Here is a 24,670-nt window from a genome sequence, read left to right as displayed (position 1 = left end):
GGTTTTTCAGTGTTAGACTAAGATGCATTCTCGGAAATCTTCCAATAAATGAAATAGTTTGTCTAAGTGCCTTCTGTCCACACATCCTAGAACTGCACGGCACAGCTCTTTTGTATTCAGAGCAGGGTGCATCATGGAAACCCGTGGGGGTGGGGGGGGGCAGACATTGGAGCCAGAAAAACCCTAGTTCAGATTTTCACTTTACAACTGTTAGGCCTTAGCTGAAACATTTAAATGTCTTGAGTATTTGTTCCCTTATTTGTAAAAGTGGCGATAATTGCATACTTCTTTCAGGGAGTGAGAATTAGTGATGATTTACATAACGCATTTAGTGTCCTGTGCATTTGTGACGTTGTCAGTAAGTAAATCTCAGATTGGTGTGTCGGCAGGGGACAGTGGGTGACCGGGGAAGGCACTGGGTTGCGCCCTTGTGTCTCTGCCCTCCTCAGTGACATCCAGTCCCTCCTGCAGCTTCTCGTACTAGCCCAGGAAGGAGCTGCGCTGGCTTGTTTGTTGTCCTGTTTTAAACCAGTGCTTCAGTCTCACATTTTCTAAGTTTTCGATTCTCCCAGTGAAAGATGCTGCAGGTTCTGCTCAGTGAGCTCATGGCATCAGGGCCAGTGAGCATTTGGCAAAGTGGCTGGTGGTGGGATGTGTCCATTCTGTCCTTTTCTGCTTGGAAAGTGGGTGGTGGGAAGCTGAATGGCAGTACCCGGCTGCCCTTGGCACCTCAGCCCAATGGTCTGGTATCATGGGATTGTGCCCAGAGTGCTCTGTGGAAAACATCCAGTTCTCCTGGGCAAGGCAAAGTAGCAGATGGTGCAGGAAAGCTCTAAGCTGCTGACTGGAGAGCTAATGGAAAAGGCTTCTCACTCCATACATTCAGTTTCATGAAGGAAATGTTTTTAAATGGCTTCACTAGATGGGAACTACTGCTACTGTGGATTTTAAAAACAAAATGAAATAAGCAGTGCTGATGCCAAAACAAAAGCAAGACAGACAAACAGACTGGAAGTCATTTAACGAAGTAGGAGACATAGATTTTTTTCTGCTTATTATTTTCTGCAGGGTTTTTTAACTAGTCCTTGGTATTTGCTTCTCAAAACAATGAAACATTTTCCAGAATGCAATTTTTATTTTCTGTCAAACTGAAGTACTACTGGACTCATTCAGTCAGATCATCAAAAAGTGCTCTAGCAACACAGCTGCAGACGAAGAACTGCGCAGGTGTCTGCGTTAACCTCCGTAGCTCCACGGTTATTCTTCGTTGTCGGCTGAGTTGATACCAGGACACCAACAGATGACAATTCTTTTGATGTTGAGAGTTTTACTTAGTTAAAAATATATACCTTTTGGTAACATATTTGAGGGTTGGAAAAATATGGTTTTATTAATGTTTGGCAATAAAGTGGAATTTCTGTTATATATTTATTAAGAAGCATGATCTTGTTGAACTTGATATACTTTGAAAGAGATGAAGAGTGTTCAATTCAGCTCACGATGAAGATTAGAATTTTCCCAAGCTGTTTTCTAAACTTGTTAATTCCCTTTGGGCCTTTCAGACTGTAATTGGATGGGAATTTGGGAGTGGCCCCCGGAGCAGGTTTGTCGGGAGGAGGTGGGGGTGGGGGGGGGCACGGGTGCTTGTGGGCCCTTGAGAACGAACGTGAGCTGACACAGAACACCTGGTAGGTAGGGAGATATGATTGCACATTGCAAACCTAAGGGCTCCTTTTGGGCTTTATTTATTTTTAATAACTTATTTTGCTTACCTGGAAATTGTCATCTGATAACTAGACATAACACATCAGGCCAAGACCATTCCTTTCCTCATCAGAGAGTGCAGTGCCATCCGACAGTGTGATTTACAAGGACTCTCGTGTTGAAATCACATGAAAGGGAAACAGAACTCCATCTTACGTATGTTGTCATTCATTGCCTTGCGGAGTGTATGAAATCGATGGGCACCCCTTCTAATTTGTTGTGGAAATGTGTTTTTCAGAGTACACTGACAACCACGCAGAGAGAGCTGAGCCAGCTTCAAGAGCTTAGCAACCACCAGAAAAAGAGAGCTACCGAGATCCTGAACTTGCTGTTGAAGGATCTGGGGGAGATAGGTGGCATCATCGGCACCAATGACGTGAAGACTGTAAGTTAGCCCCTCTGCATTCTGCCCACCTGTGCTTGTAATGGCATGGTCCTATGCAGGCGGGTCCCTGCTTTATTCTCCTAAGTATCCAGTGCTTAGCACAGTGCTTTGCGTCTGCCATGTGCTTTGTGGTATTGAGTAAGAGAGATCGAAGGGCTGATTGAATGGCGAGTGAATGATTTTTTGGGTAAGGAGGAAGAAAAAAAAAATTACCTTTCAGATATAGGGTTGACGTCATGTAATTGCGTGTAAAGAGGCCAGTGTCACAGAACTGTTCCAGTCTCAGTACTGTGTTTCTCCTTTTCTATGAGAACCCAACAGAGTGAAAATTCCCCAACCAATCAGCATGAAGTAGGAAAGCTTGTAGGTGGAAGTAATAGGATTCTAACAGTGGCTTAAAAAGCAAAGCCACTTTTAATTATTCGCAGTGTGAGAAGTATAGAATCTTGCTGTTCAGAGTGTGACTTGTGTCACCTGGGAACTTAATTGGGAATATAGATACTTTCAGGCCTACCTCAAACCTACTTGATCAGAATCTTCACTTTAACAAGATTCCTCAAGCCATTCTTTTGCTTATTAAAGTTTTAGAGGCCAATTTTGGTTTGGTGCATTGTTTCAACAATGTCAAAGATCCAGGCCTTTTCTTTATTTCCTATATGCTTTCTTTAGCCTATTACTTTTTCATAGCTGCAGGTTTTTGTCTCATGGTAGCAAGATAGCTGCTATAGCACCAGTCATCTCATCCTAACACAACTACATTCAAGGCAGGATGGGCTGAAAAAGCAGCCAGTTTCATTCAGGAGGGAACTATATCCCAGAAGTCACCTAGACATCCCCTTATCCCTTACTGGCCAGAAGTGGACCACCACACACTGCAAGGGAAGCTAGGAAAGCAGAGAAAAGGATTACTATCGTTGGTTTAAGCCAACTATAAATCATCTCCTGGTGTTATGCACATTGGTGCCACTGATGGCAGGGAAGTAAGGGATGTGTGAAGAATGGGGTGGTATAAAGTTGTCCATGAGGAGTGGAGGGAAGAGAGAGAATAAATGAAGTTCTCAGCCAAGAAAAACTTGCTACAATATAGAGATGCCATTGAAAAATTATATAGACATGTTTTAAAAACTAGGTTTATTGAGGTGTGATTGATAGAAAGTAAGCTGTACTTATTTAGAGTGGACGGTTTGGGAAGTCATGACCTATGTATATGCCCATGGAACCATCACCACAGGAAGACAGCAAATAGACCACATCCCCACCCTCCCCCCACCCCCAAAATGTGTGGGGCTGCTTCTGGGCCCCTGCTCTGTTTCGCTGGTCTCACCTTCATGCCGGGGGCAGGTGGTGTGGGCTGCAGCGGCCCTGTGATAAGAATGCAGCACCTCACACGGAGTGGCCGCTGATCACCACGTGGGTCTCATCTAGCCAGAAAGCAGCGCTGTATTGCTCAGCTTTCCCCTCACGAGCCTCTAAAACCCAAACCTTTGAATTTAGCCGTTTGACTTCTAAAAGGCCGAATGCTGTATTAGCTGCTTTGTGGGAACACTCAGTTTTTGAGCTGGGGTTGTACTAGAAGGGCTCCCCAGATTACGTTTGTTTATAGACATTTCTGGAAAGCATAGAAAAAGTCCTTTTTGGGTGGTTACCAGCTCTAGGCTTAGAGTGTGTAATCTCTGGCAAAACCTAATCATTCTTTTATGGAACCTCTATTGAAACTGAATATTTCATGAATCTTTATGAATGAATCTAATTTTAGCCTAGAATTCTCAGGTACTATAGGATTAACCCTATTAAGCTGCAGTTTGGTGCTTTTATATTTGATGATTTAGAAGAATTTTTAGAAGCATACACAGTGGTATTGAGCTATAAACTTCTGACATTTGGGTGATTAAATGCCCCTTGAAATATGAAGGTGGAATTGATTTATGGGAGGTTGGCGCCTGCTGCTGATAATGATAAAGGAAGATATTTTTATGCTAAGTTCTAAAATAGAGCTGATGAAAAATGCTAATGAAATCAAGGAGTGTCTGGGTGCTTCAGCATTTGAAAAAAGAGTCCTTACCTCTGGGAATCTGAAGTATGATTGAAATTATTTTTAAACACTCAACTGGATGTCTTAAAGATATTTTTGCGTTCCAGACATTGGCTGCCCTAGTTAGTTTCATTAATAACTTGTTAATTTCATTGATAATTCTCACTTGTAGAGCATCATAGTCTTAATCATTGTTTTTTTCTTATAATTGTGATTTAATTATTGAGGCAATGAGATCTAAAGGGAGGAGGGGTGTGACTTAGGGCACGTCCCTTCAGTTCTCTGGGCTTCATTCCCCTGCTGTGTGAAACGACAAGGGAGCCAGCTTATCGTGAAGGTTGTCAGCTCAGAAAGGACGTGACATACACAGGTATTCCTTAGAGCTATCATATGGGTAGATAATCACCGCCCTCCCACAGCTTTTTTGAGATATAATTGACACATAACATTGTATAATTTAAAATGTACAGTGTCTTAATTTGACACATTTATATGTTATAGAATAACTATCCTATGGCATTATCTACCACATTCATTTTATCACAAGTTACCATTTCTTTTTTCTGATGGGAACATTTGAGAGCTAGTCTCTTAGCAGCATTCAGGTATATGATACAATTTTATTAGCTGTAATCTCCAGGCTGCGTATTAACTCTACAAACTTGCTAATGTTGTACCTGGAAGTTTGTATCCTTTGTCCAGTAACTCCCCCAATCCACCCCCTACACCACCCCCAACCCCTGGTAACCACCACTCTACTCCTTGTTTCTCTGGGTTTGGTGTTTTCAGATTTTCTAGATACCACATATAAGCGATATCATACAGTATTTGTTTTTCTCTGTCTGACTTATTTTACTTGAGGGGTGAATCCTAAAGGTCCATCCATTGTTGCAAATGGCAGGATTTCCTTCTTTTTTACGTCTAAATAATTTGAGTAATTTTCCATTCTCTCTCTCTCTCTCACACACACACACACGCACCCCTTTCATCCATTTTTCTGTTGACAGACACTTAGGTTGTTTCCATGTTTTGGCTGTTGTGTGTAATGCTGTAAGGATGTGGGAATGCAGATATCCCTGTGAGATTCTGATTTCTGTTCCTTCACTTATTACGCAGAAGCAGGGTGGCTGGATTATATGGTAGTTCGACTTTTAAGGAATTTAATTTTTGAGGAATACTGCTTTCCACAGTGGCTGTACCAATGCACACTCCCATCACCAGTGCACTAGGGTTCCCTTTTCTCCACAGCTTTGCCAGCACTTTTATTTCTGTGCCTTCAACGGCTGCATTCTGACAGGTGTGAGGTGGTATCTCACTGTGGTCCTGGTTTGCGTTTCCCTGGTGAGTGAGGCCGAGCACCTTTCTGTGCATCTGCTGTCCTGTGTGTGTCTTTGAAAGAACGTCTGTTCAGGTCCTCTGTCCTTTTTTTTTTATCAGACTGTTTGTTTTTGCTATCAACTTATATATACAAGTTTTAAAATATATTTTGGATATTAACCCCTTACCAAATATGTGATGTGCACACATTCTCTCCCATTCCCTAAGTTGCATTTTCACTTTGTTGATGGTTTCTTTTGCTGTGTAGAGCTTTTTAGTTTGATGAAGCCCCACTTACTACATCACTTACAATTGATGTAATTATTTCGATCTGAGAAAATGAGCAAATTTAAGAGATCTTTTTCAGTGATCTTGTATTTTTGTTCCTAAAGCCCTTTCAGTTCCCACAAGGTCCCTGCTGGTGGTGCAGTGACGTGCGGGGAAAGACGGGTCTGCTCCACCGCCAGACCCAGAACCCGACGGGCCCGCACAGTTAGGAGACAAAAGAGCTCATTTCTCCGGCTCAGTCATGTCTTGAAACAGAGTCCGGAGATATTTTGTTTAGTCAACAGAACAAGATGAGTGAGACCAGCTAATGACGAGATGAGCCCAGTGTTGCCTTTGTCGGATTTATTAGTGAGCTTCCTCTCCTTTTCGTGTGCCTTTCCCCTGGGGTTTTAAATTTTAAATTTTTCCTTCCCCCGGGGTTTTCCTTCCTTAAATTTTAAACAAAGATTTTTCAGGAATCCAGCCAGGAACTAATAGGATAGAAGTAGAGAAAGTGAAGTGGGTGGATTGGCTGCCTGATTTTCCTCTGACCCACACGGGCTCCTTTTAGTCTCATTCCGGCTTTTTTATCTTAGAATGTACAGTCACCTTACTCTCCTTGACCTGGCCTAGAAATGGCCCCCGGCACAGCCAGACTGTGCTGGGGGGGGGGGGGTGACTCTTCCTCTAGGCAGAGTAGAAGGGACAGCACCTGTGGGCGTCCCTTTTTTCTGCATTTGTCGCTTGCACTGGATGCCGTGGTCTAGTGTGCACTGCTAGTCATTGACAGGCCCCGGGGAGAGTTGGAAGTAACATTTCAGCCACAAACTCTGACTCTCTCTTGTGAAATAACGGTGTACTAGAATTACTGAAAATGTTGAACTTAATGACTAAATATATGAACTCTTAAGGGGTAAGACACCTTACAGTTAAAATCACTTGTTTGAGATACTGTTTTTATTTTCAATCAGGCATAGGCGCAAAATCTCTTTTTAGATTTCCTAGGATAAAAATAGTCTTCAGGGGTTCCGGTTCCAGTATGGGGGAAGAAATACCCATTTAGGAGGCAGCACATGATTGTGTACATTTTAATTCTTCCCCAGTTCACATGGGATCTGGGCACAGAAGAGAAATTGTTCTTGTCTGAGGACAGACCTGCAGAGGAGGAGGGGTCCGCTCCTCAGCGAGGTTTAGCCACCGGCAGCTGGTGTAGGTTGTGAATCCCATACCGAAGATATGGGTGTGTGTTCCCTTCCCTTCCTACCAGTGCTGGACCACATGCAGGGCACAGCTGGTCAGGACACAGAATGAGTTTCTCATCTCTGTTCCACAGTCAACCAATCACAAACATAGGAGAACAAAAAAATTTAAAGACTGCAGGCCTTTCTTACTCTTTTTCTTTGTGCTTAGGGATTATAAAAGGAACACGTAAGGCGGAATGGTGTTGGTAGAAACATTTCTCACGGTCAAAGGTAACAGGGCTTGAGCAAGAACCTCCATTAAATGAAAGTGGAGTCACAAGTTGATATTTGTATATTTTCTTGCTGTTGACGTAGTTCTGAACTGTGCTGACTGACACTGATTTAACAAATACCGTGCAGCACGATCCTTAAGGGAGCGTAGACTCCAAATTACAGGTGTTCAGCTGTCTCAGTAGTGTACTTCCTGTCTGCTACCAGTTTTCATGGTTGATGCACAATTCCATATTTCTAACTCTTAAATGTTTACTGAGAAAACAGTCACATGATGAATTAATGACAGCAATAGTGACAAAAGTGGGCTGTTAGAGTATACTGTGGAACATCTGAAAAACATGGTTGGAAATGTCCTAGAATCAGCTCAAGCCTAAGTTCCTGGGCTGGGTTCTGGATAGTGCTGTTTTCTCCTGAGGTGCTAGGGTGCCCTCTGGTGGTTAAACAGAATATGCACAGTTACTTGACTCATTTGGGCAATTGCCCTTCAAGAGCTTGTTCGCATCTCAGCAAGTGGGTTTCTAGCCCAAGTATCCTGTGTCAATTTTTGTTTCCAGTAGAGCTCTGAAACTTAGAAACCAAATATGAGATCATGCAGGAATGTTGGCTGTCAGAGGTTCTCTTCTAAAGGTGGGTTTAGATGGTTATTCTCAGATGACCTTAAATAATAAGAATTCTGTGTGCTTGAAAGGGACAGGCAGGTGGAGGCAAGGAAATGCAGATTGGCAGTGAGGAGGGGTCATGCAGAAAACCTGCATCTGGAGGGGCTTTGGGCAATGGCAGTTCTTACACACTGGGCTTTTGTTGCTGTTGTTGTTGTTGTTGTTGAATTGAGGACTATATAGAAAATCCTTTCTATTTCAACCCTTAGTTGCACATATTCAAGCCATTAGACCACTACTCTGTCTGAATAGCACACTACAGAGAACATAATTGAAATTTTGAGTGGAGTTCCTACAGGGGCTCAGAGGCATTTTTAGGGCCTCTCTGCTGCTCTAGAAATACAAGGTATAAGACATTGAAGACAGTCCTTCAAAGTTACCTCTTATTTTAATCTCCAGTGCCTTTTTTCTTTTGATATTATCCTAAAAATCAATTGTAAAGAAAAACCTGGTTGATTGAGGATTATATTTAGTGGAGGTTTTTAATTAAAAGTTTCACCTGAAGTTTTGGAGAATTTGAGGTTGAACACATAAGTACTTTTTAGATCATTTCCCGCTTGTGGTCCTGTGATTAGGGATTCTTAGCCAGGAACCCACAGACATCTTGGGAATCCAGGGACAGGTTTCAGGAGGCCCCGTGAGCCTCTGAAAATTATAGGCAGTAATTGAATGTCTTCCTCCTGTGCTCAGTTGGCAGATGTGAATGGAGTCATTGAGGAGGAGTTCACCATGGCCCGTCTGTACATCAGCAAGATGAAGTCAGAGGTCAAGTCCCTGGTGAACCGCAGCAAACAGCTTGAGAGTGCCCAGATGGACTCCAACAGGAAGATGAACGCCAGCGAGCGGGAGCTGGCGGCCTGCCAGCTGCTCATATCCCAGGTAGGTCACACCTTGCCTCTTCATTTCACGCCATGTTCTCTTAAAATCTGCTTCCTCCACACTCTTACCGGGGCTGGTGGTGCGTGCTGGGCATATCGATGAACTTTGCTTTACATAGTGCTTGTCCATGGCCTCCCCAGGCAGCGACACCCCAGGCTTCGTCTTTACCCAGGCTGGATTTGGTTGTGTGAGTGACATGAATTACCTTCAGTCCATTTTTAAAGGTTGCATCTATATGTCTCTGTCTAGTTATCTTGGAAGTTGTTATACACACAGGTAGGTTAAGTAGAAAGGGAGAGAGAGAGAGAGAGGGAGAGAGGGAGATTGGATTGGCCAAAGATTCCATTACATTTTTTCTGAAAATAAAAGAAACATTTTTCATTTTCACCAATAACTTGATTGATTTGGGTATTTTGAGTACATTGGCTATCTCCTACTATTGACTTCTAGTGGGTAGAGGCCAGGGGTGCTGTTAAACATCTTCCAATGCATAAGACAGGCCCACAGCAAAGAATTATTTGGCCAAAATGTCAGTAGTACCAAGATACTTCACAATCCACTTTTGACACGTTTGATCAGTCACGGCACCTTCTCCATACACTGCACAAATCTTTTTTTGCATTTCAGTTGCATTTTTACCTTTCTTGAAATAAGAAAGCATAATATGCTGAAAACCTTGTGTATCTTCTTCCATCTTCAGTATTAAAATGGCTGCACAAGAATTCACCAATTTTGATAAGGTTTTTTTAAATGCGTGATAGGACAGCTGTCACAATACAATCTAACACAATTGTTTCAAATGAAGTTAAAGACAACTAAGCGCTACTAGAGCCATCGTATGGAAAAAATACGTAAGGACTTTTTGGCCGACCTGATAATAAATGGATACTATTGGGTGAAATCTAAAACTCCTGTCCACTGCGGCAGTGTTCCTTCACCTGTTCCCCTCCACTCTGGGGCCAGCCCACCGGGTGAAAGCAGACCCTGCTGCTGCTGCTGCTGTTAGTGACATTGTGGGTTCACAGTGCGCTGCACTCGGTGCTGAGCACTTGATAAGCGTTGTCTCGCTTGATCTTTAAAAAAATTCTGGTAGGCAGGTTTTATTGTTGTTTCTGTGTTTCCAATAAGGAAATTAAGACTTAGAATGATTATATATAGTGTCCAAAGTCATGGAGCCGGTGAAAGGCAGAGCTGGTTGATGAACCAAAGTGTCTGTGAACCCAAAGCCTAGAAGGTATTTGCAAGCCGCAGGGCACATTTCATTCGCTTGAGGAGGGAGGCGGTTCTTCTTCCCATTGGAAGGGCATTTTCATTTTAGAGAGGTGGTTCCAGTAAATAGCCTCGGTTCTCGCCTGTCACTGTTATCTGACCTTGGTGTTTGGGGTCTGAGGCACCTGTGAGTCGTCCAGGGTATGCTGCTTGCTGCTGTATTCCAGGCGTGAAAACAGCCGAAGCCATTTGGGAGAAGCAGACAGGTGTCAGCATGGAGCGGGGTATCGAGCAGGACCGAGGCAGATGAGCACACACTTGTTCTGTTATGCTTTTAAACATAGCAATAATATGTAATCATAGGACCATCTGCAGCCTCCTTTTCTGCCACCATAATAATCTAAGAGATGCAATTAAAGCATCAAGGTTCCATTTTATAACTAACATAATCAGAAATGTCTTGAAAAGATTATTCTATGCTAGTATGTGATAGTGAAATTTATATACATTGTTGGAAACAGTCTGATTTGGTCACTCCTTTTTGGAAAGCACCTTGGGAATCAAAAACCATGAAAAATACGAGTATATGAGGTCTTCCTAGAAGGTATCCAGCCATGTTGATATGAATAGAGACATTTATTGACAAACACACAAGATACATGAAACATTGTGTGTAGGATAGTGACACCTCCGTCCCCTTCAAAGTAGGCTCCTTGGGACCTCACACAGTTCTCCCAGTTGCCATCAGCTGTCCCATTGTATTTTCCTGAATCACATCTATGGTCTCAAATCTCTTCCCTTTCAAAGGTGATTTTAGTTTTGGGAAAAGTCAGAAGTCACAGTGCACCAAATCTGGGTTATAGGGGGGCCGAGTCACCTGGATGATTTGATATTTCACCAAAAAAAAGCTGCAGGAGACGTGATGCAAGAGCAGGCACATTGTTGTGATGAAGTTGCCAGTCACCAGTTGCCCATAGTAGCGGCCTTCTGAATCATCTGAATAGTAGAGGAATGTTCAAGCTTAATGCAAAATTTGATGCAAATTCCCTGCTGTACTCGCTCAGTCACTTTGAATGTGGCAGCCACACAGCACACATGCTCACTCAGCAGCATCTACTGTCACCACTGACCAGTACAGTGAAGTCGTCATCGTTTACACATGTGCATTCCAGTCTACTCTCCTTGGCTGCCAGGTTACATAGATGTCACACAATGGTTCTTGTTATGTTAATAATGGCTGGACTTTTTTCTGGACAAACCTCATACATGGGTCCAGTAATTTTACTTATGGTATTTTTAATTGGTAATAAAGATGAAAATTTTTTGTTTCATATAGTATTATAATTTCCTGATTAAAAAATTAAAGAAGCTTATATAAAAGATGTTGAATGCAATATTACTAATGATAAAATAAAATATTTATTGAGAGTAATAACATAACCCAAATATTTATTGATAGAGTATAATGTAAAGTTATATGGAAGAATATTACACTGCTCTTATAAATAAAATTATTCTGCCAGGGGGCCCTGGGGGAGGTGGAGGAGAGTATAGGGGGATAAATGGTGATGGAAGGAGACTTAACTGGGGTGGCAAACACACAGTACATTTTACAAGATTATATGTTGTGGAATTGTGCACCTGAAACCTGTATGATTTTGTTAACCATGTCACCCCAATAAATTCAATAAAAAGGAAAAATAAAATAAAAATTATTAAACCCAGCCATTTGGAAAGTATAATTATATAAAGATAATGCAAATGAAGTTGTTGAGTAGTACCTGTCATATACTTTGCAGCTTTGTGAAATACGCATTCCTATAGATAAGAACAGGGATGTAAGGAGGATAGAGTTGATAAGTTAGAACGGTTTGTGGGTGAAATCTATACCACTTTTTCTGGGTGGGCTTTATTGTTTTGCTGTTTTTATAATCTTAAGAATCATGAAGAGCAATGATAAACACTGGGGCCCAGTGCACCTCCAGCACGATTCCCGGGTCCGCTGTGACATTGCTACACGTGTGTCTGGGTGGCCCTGTGCGCACTGTGTGGAGGCCAAAGCCAGAGTGCAGTAACAGGCCCTGCAGCCTCTGTCTTCTTGTTCCGTCTGGATGTACCAGCCTCCACGTCCAAGTCCATCTGCTCTTTCTGGGAACTGAGGGAACTGTGCACCTGTGTCATCTGTAATCTATTGCAATGCATGATGGAGCATGATCACCAGCCCATGGGGTGGCCACAGGGATGTTGGAGTAGCGAGTGTCAGTTCCGGGCACTCAGAGTGCTCTAGAAGGGGGTGTGGGTTCCAGGCGGGCACTGCTCACCAGAGTGGGGCGCAGCGAGAGGATGGCCTAAGCGGAGTGCTGTCAAGTTTGGAGCCCAGAACTGGGGCTCCAGGTGCCCACGTCTTCAGAGTAACACTGACTTTGGGAATGTGAGATGGGCGTCAAGAATATCAGGATGTTTTGCTTTAAAGAATACTTAAGTCAGGCAGGGCTTTCTACCTTAGCAACAAGTACAGTTTTCCATTAGGTGCAATTTTATACTCTTTTCTACAACACACAAAGCTAAAGGTTCAATCATTATTTCCTAGGGCTCAAAAGTAAGAAAAACATTGTCTTATTTTCTGACACGATCTAAGAAATCTGACCAAATATTGCCAGCTGAAATGCTATTGTTGTCTTTGTTTACACTCATTCTCTTCACCAAAAGCTGTAAAATGACTGCTCCAACAGAGTCCCATTTCCCAGAGGTTATTTCATGAGATTAGGGCTTAGAGTGTGGGGTCTTTCTGCGTGAGCTCTGTAGATCTGGAGGGGGAAAGGTCTGCGTATTTCCATCTGCCTAGAAATGACTGCCGGCCCTATCCTGTCAAAGAACTCCCATTCATTCATTCCTTCTTCATTCCTCCACTGATGTTTATTAAGCACATACTCTACGCTCACAGAGCTAACATAAGGAAATGGGTAAGATAAACTATGCAGAAGGTTGGTTCTTTAAGAAAATGATGGGCTCTTGGTGAGAAAGGGATCTAGCCAGGTCCACGTCTGGGAGGGGTGGGAGGAGAGCTTACCAGGGAGGGGAAAACTTAAAATGCAAAGTCCATGAGATAAGAATTGGTGAGGTTGAGACACAGAAAAAGAAAAGCCATATTTGACTTACAAAGATGCCATCCAGAGGTGCCAGTTGAAAGAATGAAGCCTTCAGCCCCAGACATTTCCCCACTCCTTTCTCTCCAGCATACTGTGTTCTATGAGGAGGAAAAACAGTCTGGGCTTTGGTGTCTCACTAATGTGGATGGCGAGAAGGGGCATGGCCATGAGGGGTGTGTGGGGGGTGAGGCAGAGAGGTACAGGGAAGAAACAGAGGAGTCTGCTGGTTAGTCAGTGATCCCAGATTCTAAGCAAAGGGCAGAATATTTGCACTTCGGGTGTTGGAACTCAAAAAGGGACTCAATGATGCTTCCTCCATTACATTTTCCTATTGGACAGCCCCAGGCAAGCTGAGATGACCACAGGCTAGTCATTCACTCCTTTTTATCTATTTGCTGTGTAAAGCATGAAGCCAAGATCAAATCCCTGACAGACTATATGCAGAACATGGAACAGAAGAGGAGGCAGCTGGAAGAGTCCCAAGACTCGCTCAGTGAAGAGCTGGCCAAGCTCCGAGCCCAAGGTAAATGATTGACTCCTTTGTAGCTGTCACACCCTCATCCCAAATCAGGTACTCTCCGGATGACTGAACTCATGATGTTTAGTTTTGCTTAATTAAAGCTGTTTTTCTAAGTCAACTAAAAACAATAGCGTAACTGGGGAGGGGTTGGGAGCCATCTAGAAGACTGTCCTCCCTCCTTCTCTGCTCTGCTTCCCACTTCTCTCAGTCCTCCCTGCTGCCCAAGTCAGAATCCCCACTCTGCCCTACCTCCAGCTTCAGTCTGACAGGCCTGTTTGACCTGCCTGATGCTCTTTGGTTCTGCTCATCTCTGTCTTCATTGTCACTGCCCTTAGTCTAGTTAAGAATTGCAATTGCACCCATCTACCAAGGGTCCCACCCCCGACCCCTGTGTGCTCCAGGCCTGCTGCTGTGCTGCCGCCCAGGGTACTCTTCTAAAGTCAATCTACCTTGTGCCCCACCCTGTGCCTTAGCTCAGCTGCACCCTCCATCCTTGAAGAAGACCTTCCCCTTGTCAGGCAGCCTTTGCTTAGGGAAGTCCCTGACGCATGGGATGCATTCAGTAAAGCAGTAAATCTGAATAAACAAAAGAAGTCCAGGAGAAGTGGATGACGAGACAGGCAGAAACCAGAACAGGGCCACAGATGTGTGCACGGTGCTGCACTGGAGCACACGCATGGTGGGCTGCAGGGAGAGCTGGTGGAATCCTTTGGGAGGCACATTGTAAATCATATGTAATAATCATAACATTTTTCATGCCTTTAGATCTTCAAATCTCAGATGTTCATTGCAGAATCACTTACATTAGTAGATAAAAAGGAAGCCACCTAAATGTCCAACAGTCGAATGAAGTGTGGCGTGTTGTTCTGCAGACATGCTGTTCACACTGGGGGCGAAGTGGGTAAAGGCTGCAACGGTGCTCACTGTGCGACCTTGGGTAGCAGCCACACTGTGTGGTGTTCGCCTCCCCGTTGTCACAGCACCAAGAAGCCAGTGGCTACTGTGCTTCAAGGCCTGCAAACTGATATTTGAAACGAAAATGGCTTTGATAGGGTAATAGGATTGGTGATGACATTATACTTTTCTATTTCCTTTATTATTATATAGTTATTTGCCCAGTAAATATATTTCATTTCTGTGCCAAGGCAAACTTTGGAAAGATAATATGCCCACCCCCACTGTGATCTTGTCATGTTTTCTTTACGTGATCACGGATGAATGTGAGGAAGAGAATGCTCCACCCCAAACCTGACGCATAAAAGGAGCTTTTCCTCTTGTGAATGGCTTCTGTGGTGCTGCTCCTGAGTGGAAATAAAATAGAAGCAGGAGAACTTGAAATAAAGTGGAACACATTAGAGAGGGACCTTAATGACTTGAAGGCTGCTGCCTTTAATCACTTGACCCCACCCCACCCCGCCCCCACCCCGGTTGTCCGCGTGCGGGGCGGGGCACTGACCTAGAACAGGCTGGGACTGTCGCCCCTGTTCCCAGGTGTGCCACACAGCAGCCCTGTCTCGGATATGGGGCCTTCCCGTCCAGTCTGGAGAGCGTTGTTTTATATTTCTATTTTCTTTGTTCTTATCCTTAGATTGTTTTTCTACTCCAGATTCTTAGAGAATAAACAGCTTACCCATGGGAAGTAAATTAGATCTTTCTAGAACTCTAATAGTGGCATCAGTCCAAATGCCACTAAGATTCACAGTGTGCTTTATAATCTGCAAAGCATTTACAATCTATCAAGCACATTTATAATCTGTAGAGCATGTTTACAATCTGCAAAGCATGTTTATAATATACAAAACACATTTTTCCTCAGGGGTCACTGACGAGGCCATCGGGGGTGGGGGACCAGTACTCTGAGGCGTGAGGTGCGAGTCAGTTGTAGAGTGAGTGGCCTACTCCAAATTAGCCCCGTTCCCCTACAATTGCCACTCCCCACCCCCGCACCAGGACCTAGGTAATGTCCCAGGAGCGGGCAGCCTTGCTTTAGCCCGAAGTCCTCTTCCAGAGGGACATTCCTTTGTGCCAGGGTTGTCACTGGTGATGTAAGCTGATGTTTCATGCCACCACCATTCTTCTGTTTTTGTTTTTTAATTTTTACTTTGGGTGTGAGTACTCCCAGTTAAATCTGAAATCATCATTTAAAATTCAAAACAGAAAAAATGCACGAAGTCAGCTTCCAGGACAAGGAAAAGGAACATCTGACACGGCTGCAGGACGCGGAGGAGATGAAGGTGCGCACGCCGCCCCGCCCGAGCCCCACGTGCGTTTGCACTGGGTTTCCTTGTCTAGGAACACCCATCTCCTTCCGCAGTGCGTGTGGCGCGGTGCGTGTGGCGGCGCCGGAGGGAGCAGGCAGCGACCCCTGCTGGCAGCCAGCTGGCAGCCAGAGCCGGCCTGCGGCCTGCGAGCTTGGCCCGGTTCAGGGATGGGTGGGAGGCAGAGGTATACCGGGACCCTGAGGTGTCTGCAGACAGTAGTTATGTTGCATTCATTCGTCTTCCTTTCCTCTGCCGGATGAAGAGGGAAGGAGCAGCACCTCCTGGTCCCTGCCTGGGCCACACTGTGGAGTCAACTCCTGAAGAAATGCTTGTCCTTCCTTTGAATGGAAGAAAACAGCTCTCCCCTCTAACTTTTAAAAGAAACACCCCAAATTTGAATTCCCATCTTAAACATAGGTATCTTTATTTTTGGTTCCAGTTTAAACAGTAAAGAAAACGTAGGAAAAATGATTGGAAGATAAGATTTTTAATTAAAAAATAAAGGTCCTGCCTATGCTGGGGGGTGTGGACAGGACTGGGGGCTGGCGAGGGCCTGATGGGTCTCCCGGCCGGTTTGCAGAAGGCGCTGGAGCAGCAGATGGAAAGCCACCGGGAGGCCCACCAGAGGCAGCTGTCTCGACTCCGGGATGAGATCGAGGAGAAGCAGAGGATCATCGACGAGATTCGGGAGTGAGTTGGCACAGGGGTGTGGGGGTGGGGGTAGGGGTGGGTGTGGCTCTCGGCCAGTCTGCAAGGACGTGGCTGTCTGCCAGGGCCTCTGCTCTCTTGGCCCTGTGGGCTCTGGGCCCGCTGTGGTGAGACATGCTGTTCCCCAGGCCTGTTCCCTGGCTGGAACGGAGCCTTGAGGGGTGCTGGTGGGGCAGGTGGCAGGCGGGCCCAGCTGCCTTCCCAGTCCCTGCGGAGCAGGGTCATATTGGTGACTCATCTAGGCAGACACATGTCCCAGTAGGTGGGGACACTATGAAAAATACAACTCCCCAAACCCTAAATTGGTCCTGACTCAGGTTCAAATAGCTTAAAAAGTACTCCTCAGAAGGCAGCTCTGCCACATCCTCACCCAGCACACGCGTGCACCTGGAACAACTCCAGGCCACCTGGTTGCGCATGCACACCTCTGAGGACCCACAGTGTCATGTATCTGCGCTCTGGTGACATCTTCTCGAGGCTTTCTCCGGTGCTGTCCAGCCACTGAAGAGCCCAGGTTCCATAATGGCCTCTCCCTCCTCTCTTACCGTCCTCCTCCTCCTCCTCCTCACACAAGTCACCCAGCTGGGAGGTGCCTTTAGGATCCTTTCCTGAGCCTCCTTCATGTTTTTTTGCACAGTGAGCTCCTTAGCAATTTTTGAACCTCTATATGGAATAATGTTTTTAATGCCCCAAGTAAAAGGCATAGGAAAACAAAGAAAACCAATTTTGTTGAAATACTGTTTTTTTCCAATCCACTGCTGCTTCCTCTTGCCACTCGCCCCATCCATCCTGCAGATCTAGACCAAAGGTCCCATCCCCTCCCATTTTCTGTAAATGAAGAAACCTGTGTATGGGAAGCAGGGTGTGACCATTTACTTAGGGTCACACTGCTAAGTAAGAATAAAACTGGAGTTCGAGTTTAATTCTCCAGACTGCTGATCCAAATCTCTTTTCAGTGTACCTGAGCTGCTCACACTGCACATTTGCATTTTAAAAGAGAAGAGTGGTAACTGGAGCAAAAGTGTGCACGACTGGTTGGGGTGCGCCCCCCCCCCCCAGTCCACCGCAGCTTCCACTCTCCCCACTCCTCTGGGCACTGCTGGGCTGTCGCTCACGTTGTGCTTTCTCCTTCAAGTGCGGCTCAAGTTCATTATCCTGATTAGTCACCCTCGAAATGTTCAATTGGAAGGAAAAAGAGGGAGGAAGGCGAGAAAGAGGGAGGGCTGGAGAGCGAGCTAGTAGGTGGGGACGTTTTCTGGGCCTGTGCCTTTCAAGGGGACCCCGGCGTTTTCCTTCAGAGGGCACGTGGTCTGCCCTCTATAGCTTCGGAGGTTGTGCACAAGGGCCTGTGACTCCTGGGCCAATGTCGCTGTTGGCCAAAGGCCCCCAACCAGCTGGTTGTCTGCAGAGACCCTAGATGTAGTTTCCTCCCCGTTCCCTCCTTGAGGACGTCTCCAGTGGGCCTGCCCCTCTGTCAGCCAGGAACTTGGATTCGGGAGGTGTTTTCAGAACACGGGACCAAAAGAGGAAGGGAAGGTTGAAATGGCCAAATAAGGTTCCCTGAGTGGGTGTATGACGTCTGTAGAATTTTCTGACAGGCGCTCTTTCTGTTTTAAAATACCAGCCTTTTCTTGTCTCATTATTTTTCCTTTGAAGCTCTCTCGCAAGCCAACTATAAATATATCCTCAAAGCCCTGAGTTTCATGCCTCTCAGATGCTCCCCAGAAATTCGTTTGCACTTGGGCAGAGAGGGAGGTGTGAGTTTGTTCTCTGATCCCTGAAAATCCTCCAGAATTGCCTCTTTTATTGCACAGAACTAATGGGGTTGGAACAGAACCACATCTTTAGCTGGAGGACTTGGAATTTCAGCTGGATGTAGAATGTATTGCTTTTTCCTCTCAATTTCAGTTTGAATCAGAAACTGCAACTGGAACAAGAGAAGCTCAGTTCTGATTATAACAAGCTGAAAATAGAGGACCAGGAGAGAGAGATGAAACTGGAAAAGCTCTTGTGAGTGCACTAAACATTTTCTCTTGTTTTCTCTTATCCCAGCAAAGTTGTAAAAAGTCCACTTTTGTGAGTCAGGTGCCCAAATACCCTGGTTGGGTCAGGCCAGGTTGAACACAGACCATGGCTATGTGTGGAAGTTGGTTTGCTGTGTTGATTTATCTGTAGGGACCAGTGGTGTGTGCAGAGATCTCTGACGCCCTTTGGTGGTTCATGATTCCTTCTTGTTTTTTAGACTGCTCAATGACAAAAGGGAACAAGCCAGGGAGGACCTCAAAGGGCTGGAAGAAACAGTGGTATGTCAATGTGTTTGCCAACTCATTTTAGCCTCAAAGACCACATTAGTTTATGATTTGTTGAATTAGTTTATTCTAAAATTTTATCTGCGTACCTTTTGAGTATCATTTGAGACATAAAATACACTGTGGAAAAATGAGTTGTAGAATTTATTCCCTACCTCTTGACAGAATGATTAAACATCCATCCATCTATCCATCCACCCATCCTTAGTGCTGTAGCCCTGGAACCCCCGAGTAAGAATTGAACTAAATTGCAAATCAATACCTGTACTTTTATAGACTCTCTACACCATGACTTATTTCCACTCAACATCCAGCAGATATTAATGGAGTGCCTGCTAAGGGCTGGCATTCACCTAGGAGCTTGGGCTGCATAATCAACAACAGAAAAGATGGTAGCTCTTATGAGGCTTACTTTTAGCTGGGGGAGACAGACAATGAACAGTAAGGAAATAAATTAAGAGCTCCATTGGATGGTTGTAGAAAGTGCTGAGCATGGTATGGGGGGAGGCTCCAGGAGGAGGCAGCATTTGAGCAGGGACTTGAAGCAGTGAGCTATGGACATGTGTGGGGCAGAGCATTCCAGGCAGAGGCAACAGCTCATGCCAAGGCCTTGAGGGGAGCCATGCTTGGTGTGTGGTGGGACAGCCAGGAGGTCAGTGTGGCTGTGGCCAGGCAAAGAGTGGACTGAGGTCAGGCACAGAGAAGCCAAGTTGCCCTGAGACCCGCAGGATTTGGGGCAGAGCAGTGATGGACTGCTCACCTTTGGAAGGGTCCTGCTGCATCTGAATTCACTGGGTTTGGCTTATCTAGTCAGCTTCCATTTTAGCTGCTCAGGAGGATGGCTGCCCAGCTCTGCGGGCCGCAAGGGCCCTTTAAGGTGCCACAGAGCCTGTGTTTGAAAGCAGGCCGTCCCCACATGTGCAGTCATATCACATGTCACAACAGCAGAGAGAAACTGTTGTTTAAATGCAGTCACACACTTTTATTCCATTTGTGTGTCATGTGAACTTACATGGAACTGAGCCTGCTTCTAAGAACCTAGTGGCCCCAGGCTGTAGGCTGTGGTTGCTCAGGGTGGGCTGGAGGCTGCACTGGGGCTCACGGGTAGCACAAGTTGCAGCTCGAAGCCCAGTGGAGGGACCGAGGGCACAGCCTTTGCTGTTGAAGTCGGACCTTTCAAGCTTGGTGGACAGAAGGGAAACCATGGAATTGCTCTGTCTGTGTCTGCCTGGAGAAGTAACACCCATAATCATAGGTAATTATACAAAATCAGAAAAATATCAAACATGAAAATGCTAGTGTATTCACACTGGCCAGATATAAATGATATTTCTGTGTCTTTTTACATTCATGAACTCCAGCATACTCTCACCCTGCCAAACCTGCCCTTCCATGCCCTTGCACAGATGGTCACTCGTGCTGCTCCGGCTTTTGTGTGCTTGCTCAAACACATGTAGAATCTCAGTCTCAAAAACACACACACACTCTCATCACACTTCACACACAGTCACACCACACCACACGTGTGCTCACAGGCGCTCACTCTCACACCTGCAGGCCCTCACTTCACATTCTCACACCATGCCTGTGCTCATCTGTGCACTCACAGGCCTTCACCCTGGTCACACACAAGTGCTTATGACTTACACTCAGTACACCCTCATAACACTCACATACACTCACACTCACTAATGATCATTCACACTTTGTCACACACTCACACTTTTGCCCACTCACAAGTCATTCTCATGTACTCATTCACTCTCAATTCTTAATCACCCTCAATTCACACCTTTGCTCACACCCACAGTCATTTACACACTGATATACTCTTGCACAAATGCTCTAACTCAGTACACTCCACTGAACATATCCATATGCGCGCACATCTGCACACTCACCCTCACTCATAAAAAAGCATCCACTCAGTCCCTCACTCACGTATATGATATCACTGTCACACACATTCATTTTCACACTCACTTTCACACTCACCTGAACTCACATGTTTACCCACAGCCCCCATACCCCCTGTCGCTCTCATGGCTTCTCTTTGATACTCACTCCCGAGCATGTTCTTTTGCCTTTTCGATGTATGAATGCTTAGTTTCCTCACTGGCCCGACACCTGTCCTCAGGCTCTCGCTCCCTCCCGCTCCCATGCTCACTCGCACACTCTCGTACACTCACACAGACAGCCACACTCACACAGACAGCTGGCTGACGTGCGGCACCCCCCCCCCCCCACACTCACACCGCACACGTGCTTTCCGCACCTAAGCTTGGAAGCCTACTGCACGAGTCGTTTTCGGTTTGGATGTTTCCCCTTCACTTTCCAGCACAGTCTTCCCTGAGCTGTAAATGTTCTTCAGAAACAGGCTCGCTGTCCTTGGGCGACTGTGCCTGAGGCCTGTTCTGCCTCTGCAAATGTTTGGGCGGGGCGGGGGGGGGGGGGGGGGCCGGCGGCTCTGTGCCCAGGGGTGGGAGTCGGAAGTGCACTGTAGGGGTTGACGTGGAGAAGGCCAACTGGTGCTTGAGCGTCTCTGGCGCCCCTACAGGGCGCTGTCTGGGCTCTGGGGCTGGACCCTCCTCCTGCATGTTGACTGCTTCCTGTCCCCACCTCTCCGGGCCACCCCCGCACCCACACTGTCCACTGTGCCAGGAAGCTGAGCCCTGAGCTTTTACACAAAGGCAGTGGCCTGGGTGGGGGAAGATCTGAGGAGGGCAGGGTGGGTGGGGCGGGGTGGGGTGCGATAATGAATACGGAGGAAAATCGGTTGCCACAGGAAGCCAAGTGAGAGTTGCCTAAGCATAAATGTGCATAAGCATAACTTATAAACTATTTTGAAGGGCTTTCGCTGCTCCTCCCAAACTGTTGAATTCACCTAAAAATAAACATGAGGGAAAGTCCCCAAACGCAGGATTCTATATCATTCCATACTTATGCCCAAGGGAGTGTCTGTCCCTTTGACCAGGCACGGTGACTTCTCGTTTCCCTTTGGTGTGGTGGCATTTTTCATGGAGAATCATTACTGTGATTACAGCTGAGTCAGTAATAAAATCCTGAGGTGGGAGGCAGGGCACGCTTGGTAGGGAGCTGGGGCTGGGGCTGAGCTCTCTCAGGCAGGGGTGGGGAGGAGCGTGTCTGCAGAAGTGGGAGCCTCGACTGCACCCAGCACCTGCCCTGGGAGGGGGCGGAGCCTCGGACAGTTCCATGTGCACAGCATTCATAGCCACTGACCCATTTGGCTTCCTGCAGAAAGTAATTTGCCTCATCGGAGGAAGCAATTGGCTTCAGGTCCTTCTTATTTCAACAAGAAATTGCAGAGTTGAACCCAGTAATAAGACCTAAATTAATGTGGAATCTTTATTCCAAGAAACTTCATGTTTCTGTAGCTTTGTAGCCTGTTTCTTCCTTTTTTCTGTGAGCATGAAAGAGCTTCATCCCTGGACATTTCATGTTAAATTAGGTCGACTTAGATAAACTAGAGAATAGAAATTCGAGTTTATCTCTCTTCTTCTCCTTTATGGGAAAATGTTTTTCAAGGAACTAATCATAATACGTGGAGACCGGAATGGATGGAAGTATTTTGGTTTACTGACCTTGTTAGCAATGGTCTGCAGGTTCCACTCAGCTGCTTGTCTCACCAACCTAATTTGTAAAGGTTCATTTGTGTAAAATAATTCAAAATGGAGGAAAACTGTCCCTAAGAAGGACATTACACTGAAAACTAACAATAGCAACACAAAGAAACAGTGACAGCCTAACAAGGAAATAACTGTCAGGTACGATGCATCAATAAATCAGTCCAAGCCAGTGTTTGTGGAGCCCTTTCTGTGTGTCAGGAGCTACTGTGGCAGAGTAAAGATCGTCTATTTCATTTTGACCACAGCAACTGTGAGGCAACTACTATTGTCGACATTACAAATAAGAGAACTGAGGCACAGGAAGATTAGATGAGTGGCCCGGGACCACCTGGGTGGCCGGTCCGCCAGGTGGGAGCCCCACCCATGCGCTCAGTGACGCAGAGCGAGCAGACCTCCAGAGCGGGGCGAGGTGGGCACGGAGAAAGGAAAAGCGTCGGTCAGTTGGCAGGCGGGGAGGATTTGTGGCTGACTTTTCATTTAACCTTGTTGGCATTTTATGGAATGTATAGTTGAGAAATTAGCAGGGGAAAGGAATCCATTCTGATAACAGCCCCTGGGAATTTGGGTGAGAAAACTTGTGAATTTTTGTGGTTGAGATGGGAACAAGGTTCCAGTTAGGACACAGCAAACGAGCAGGGTTTGTTCTGGTTTGTAGTTCACTGTGCACGTTCCCAGTCTCTGCGCCTCAGGGCACTGCTGGGATACTCCAGTCAGGGGGGTGATGAGTATGGTGGGTGAGTCGGAGGAACTGTGGGGACACCTCAGTGTAGACCGTGGGCTTGCAGAGCAGGTGGTCCAGTGCCAGATGTGCTACAAATTCAGTGCGTCCCCCCACTTACATGGCATTTTAACCATCTTCTCTTCCAGTCTCGGGAACTGCAGACTCTGCATAACCTCCGTAAGCTCTTCGTCCAGGATCTGACTGCTCGGGTGAAAAAAGTGAGTTCTACTTTATGTGAATGGGACTGAGAAGATGGCCAGAAAAAATCATTTTTAGATGAAATATCAGTTGCTTAAATTGGGGCTGGTTATGCTTAAACATTAATTACTTCATGGCAGCAAATGTTATTAAAAGAATGTGCTAGAGGCAAAAATTACTTGGGAACATTTTGCTATCTGATTTTTCCTTCTTAGTAAAAGGAAGTTATAATCCTTTCCCCGGCCTTCATTTCAAATAAATGTGAATTTATCTGGCTGCATTGTGACAGCCACGGTGTGTGACACGGGGACAACCCAGAGGGTCTCGTCACACAGCGTTGCCCTGAATGAGCAGTGCTGGGTGCCGAGAGCAGGGAGAGGCAAGAGCCTCAGGTTTGCCTGGGAGGAGGCCACGGGGGGCTCGGTCACAGTGTATGAAGCATGTTAACACCCAGCATCTCAGATGCTCTTCCCAGCAACCATGTAAGTGCTTCTTAGTGTTCCGTACTGTGGACGTGGAGGAGGCTCAGAGGCTGAGTCCCTTTCCCAAGATGGCACAGCTGGGGAGAGCCAGAGAGACAGGGATGGGATGCAGGTCTGTGCCTCCTGAATCTGAGTTTCTTGGGTCCTCATGCCACACGCTAATTGTAGGGAGTCACCATATGGCAAACCCCAGGAGCAGCTCGAAGAGGCTTAAGGAGGGTGGAGTGTAGAAGCAGCAAGAAGGCTACTCTTCAAGATGTTTAAAAGCACTGGACAAGGGGCCATGGGCCACAGCTAGAGGCATAATAGGATGGAAGGAAGCTATACTTAATAAAGTTTGTGCTTGTGTGCACATGTGTGTCTGTGTGAAGGAGCCAAAGGAAAAAGTGAGATGTATAAAAAGGATGAGGGTATTGATAGAGTCAGAATTATTAGCACAGACAGATGTGTTAGGCTTAGTAAGGGGAAGGGGAGAAGTCAAGGTGGAGACATTTGCAGGGAAATAGCCACAGTAGAAAGAGATGCATCTGACAACTTGGATCTCAGTTAGCGTGGAGGCTCCATCCTCAGTGCAGATGGAAGAGAATGGGGGGCCCATGGGGACTAGAGAAGGTTCAGGTAGCTTGGGGGGAATTTGCTAGGGATGAGTGAAAGGGCTGCTGAGCAGCAGTGTGGGTGTCCAGCTGAG

At 45.9% G+C, this 24,670-nt stretch overlaps 1 protein-coding gene across 1 annotated transcript in view; it reads left to right on the top strand.

Annotated features, from left to right (window-relative positions):
• KIF5C (kinesin family member 5C) overlaps positions 1–24,670 on the top strand; it is a 151,176-nt gene that overhangs the window by 106,012 nt on the left and 20,494 nt on the right. Inside the window, exons 15-22 of the mRNA XM_028508771.2 lie at positions 2,003–2,149; positions 8,590–8,778; positions 13,542–13,659; positions 15,814–15,890; positions 16,498–16,607; positions 18,534–18,635; positions 18,868–18,928; positions 23,449–23,520. Of these exons, the coding sequence (XP_028364572.1) occupies positions 2,003–2,149; positions 8,590–8,778; positions 13,542–13,659; positions 15,814–15,890; positions 16,498–16,607; positions 18,534–18,635; positions 18,868–18,928; positions 23,449–23,520 (876 nt within the window). The remainder of the gene's footprint in view (positions 1–2,002; positions 2,150–8,589; positions 8,779–13,541; positions 13,660–15,813; positions 15,891–16,497; positions 16,608–18,533; positions 18,636–18,867; positions 18,929–23,448; positions 23,521–24,670) is intronic.

Source organism: Phyllostomus discolor, chromosome 4, assembly GCF_004126475.2.
Source record: "Phyllostomus discolor isolate MPI-MPIP mPhyDis1 chromosome 4, mPhyDis1.pri.v3, whole genome shotgun sequence".
NCBI lineage: Eukaryota > Metazoa > Chordata > Mammalia > Chiroptera > Phyllostomidae > Phyllostomus > Phyllostomus discolor.
Note: the sequence above shows the minus strand (reverse complement) of the source record. Positions and strands in the feature narration are given on the sequence as shown.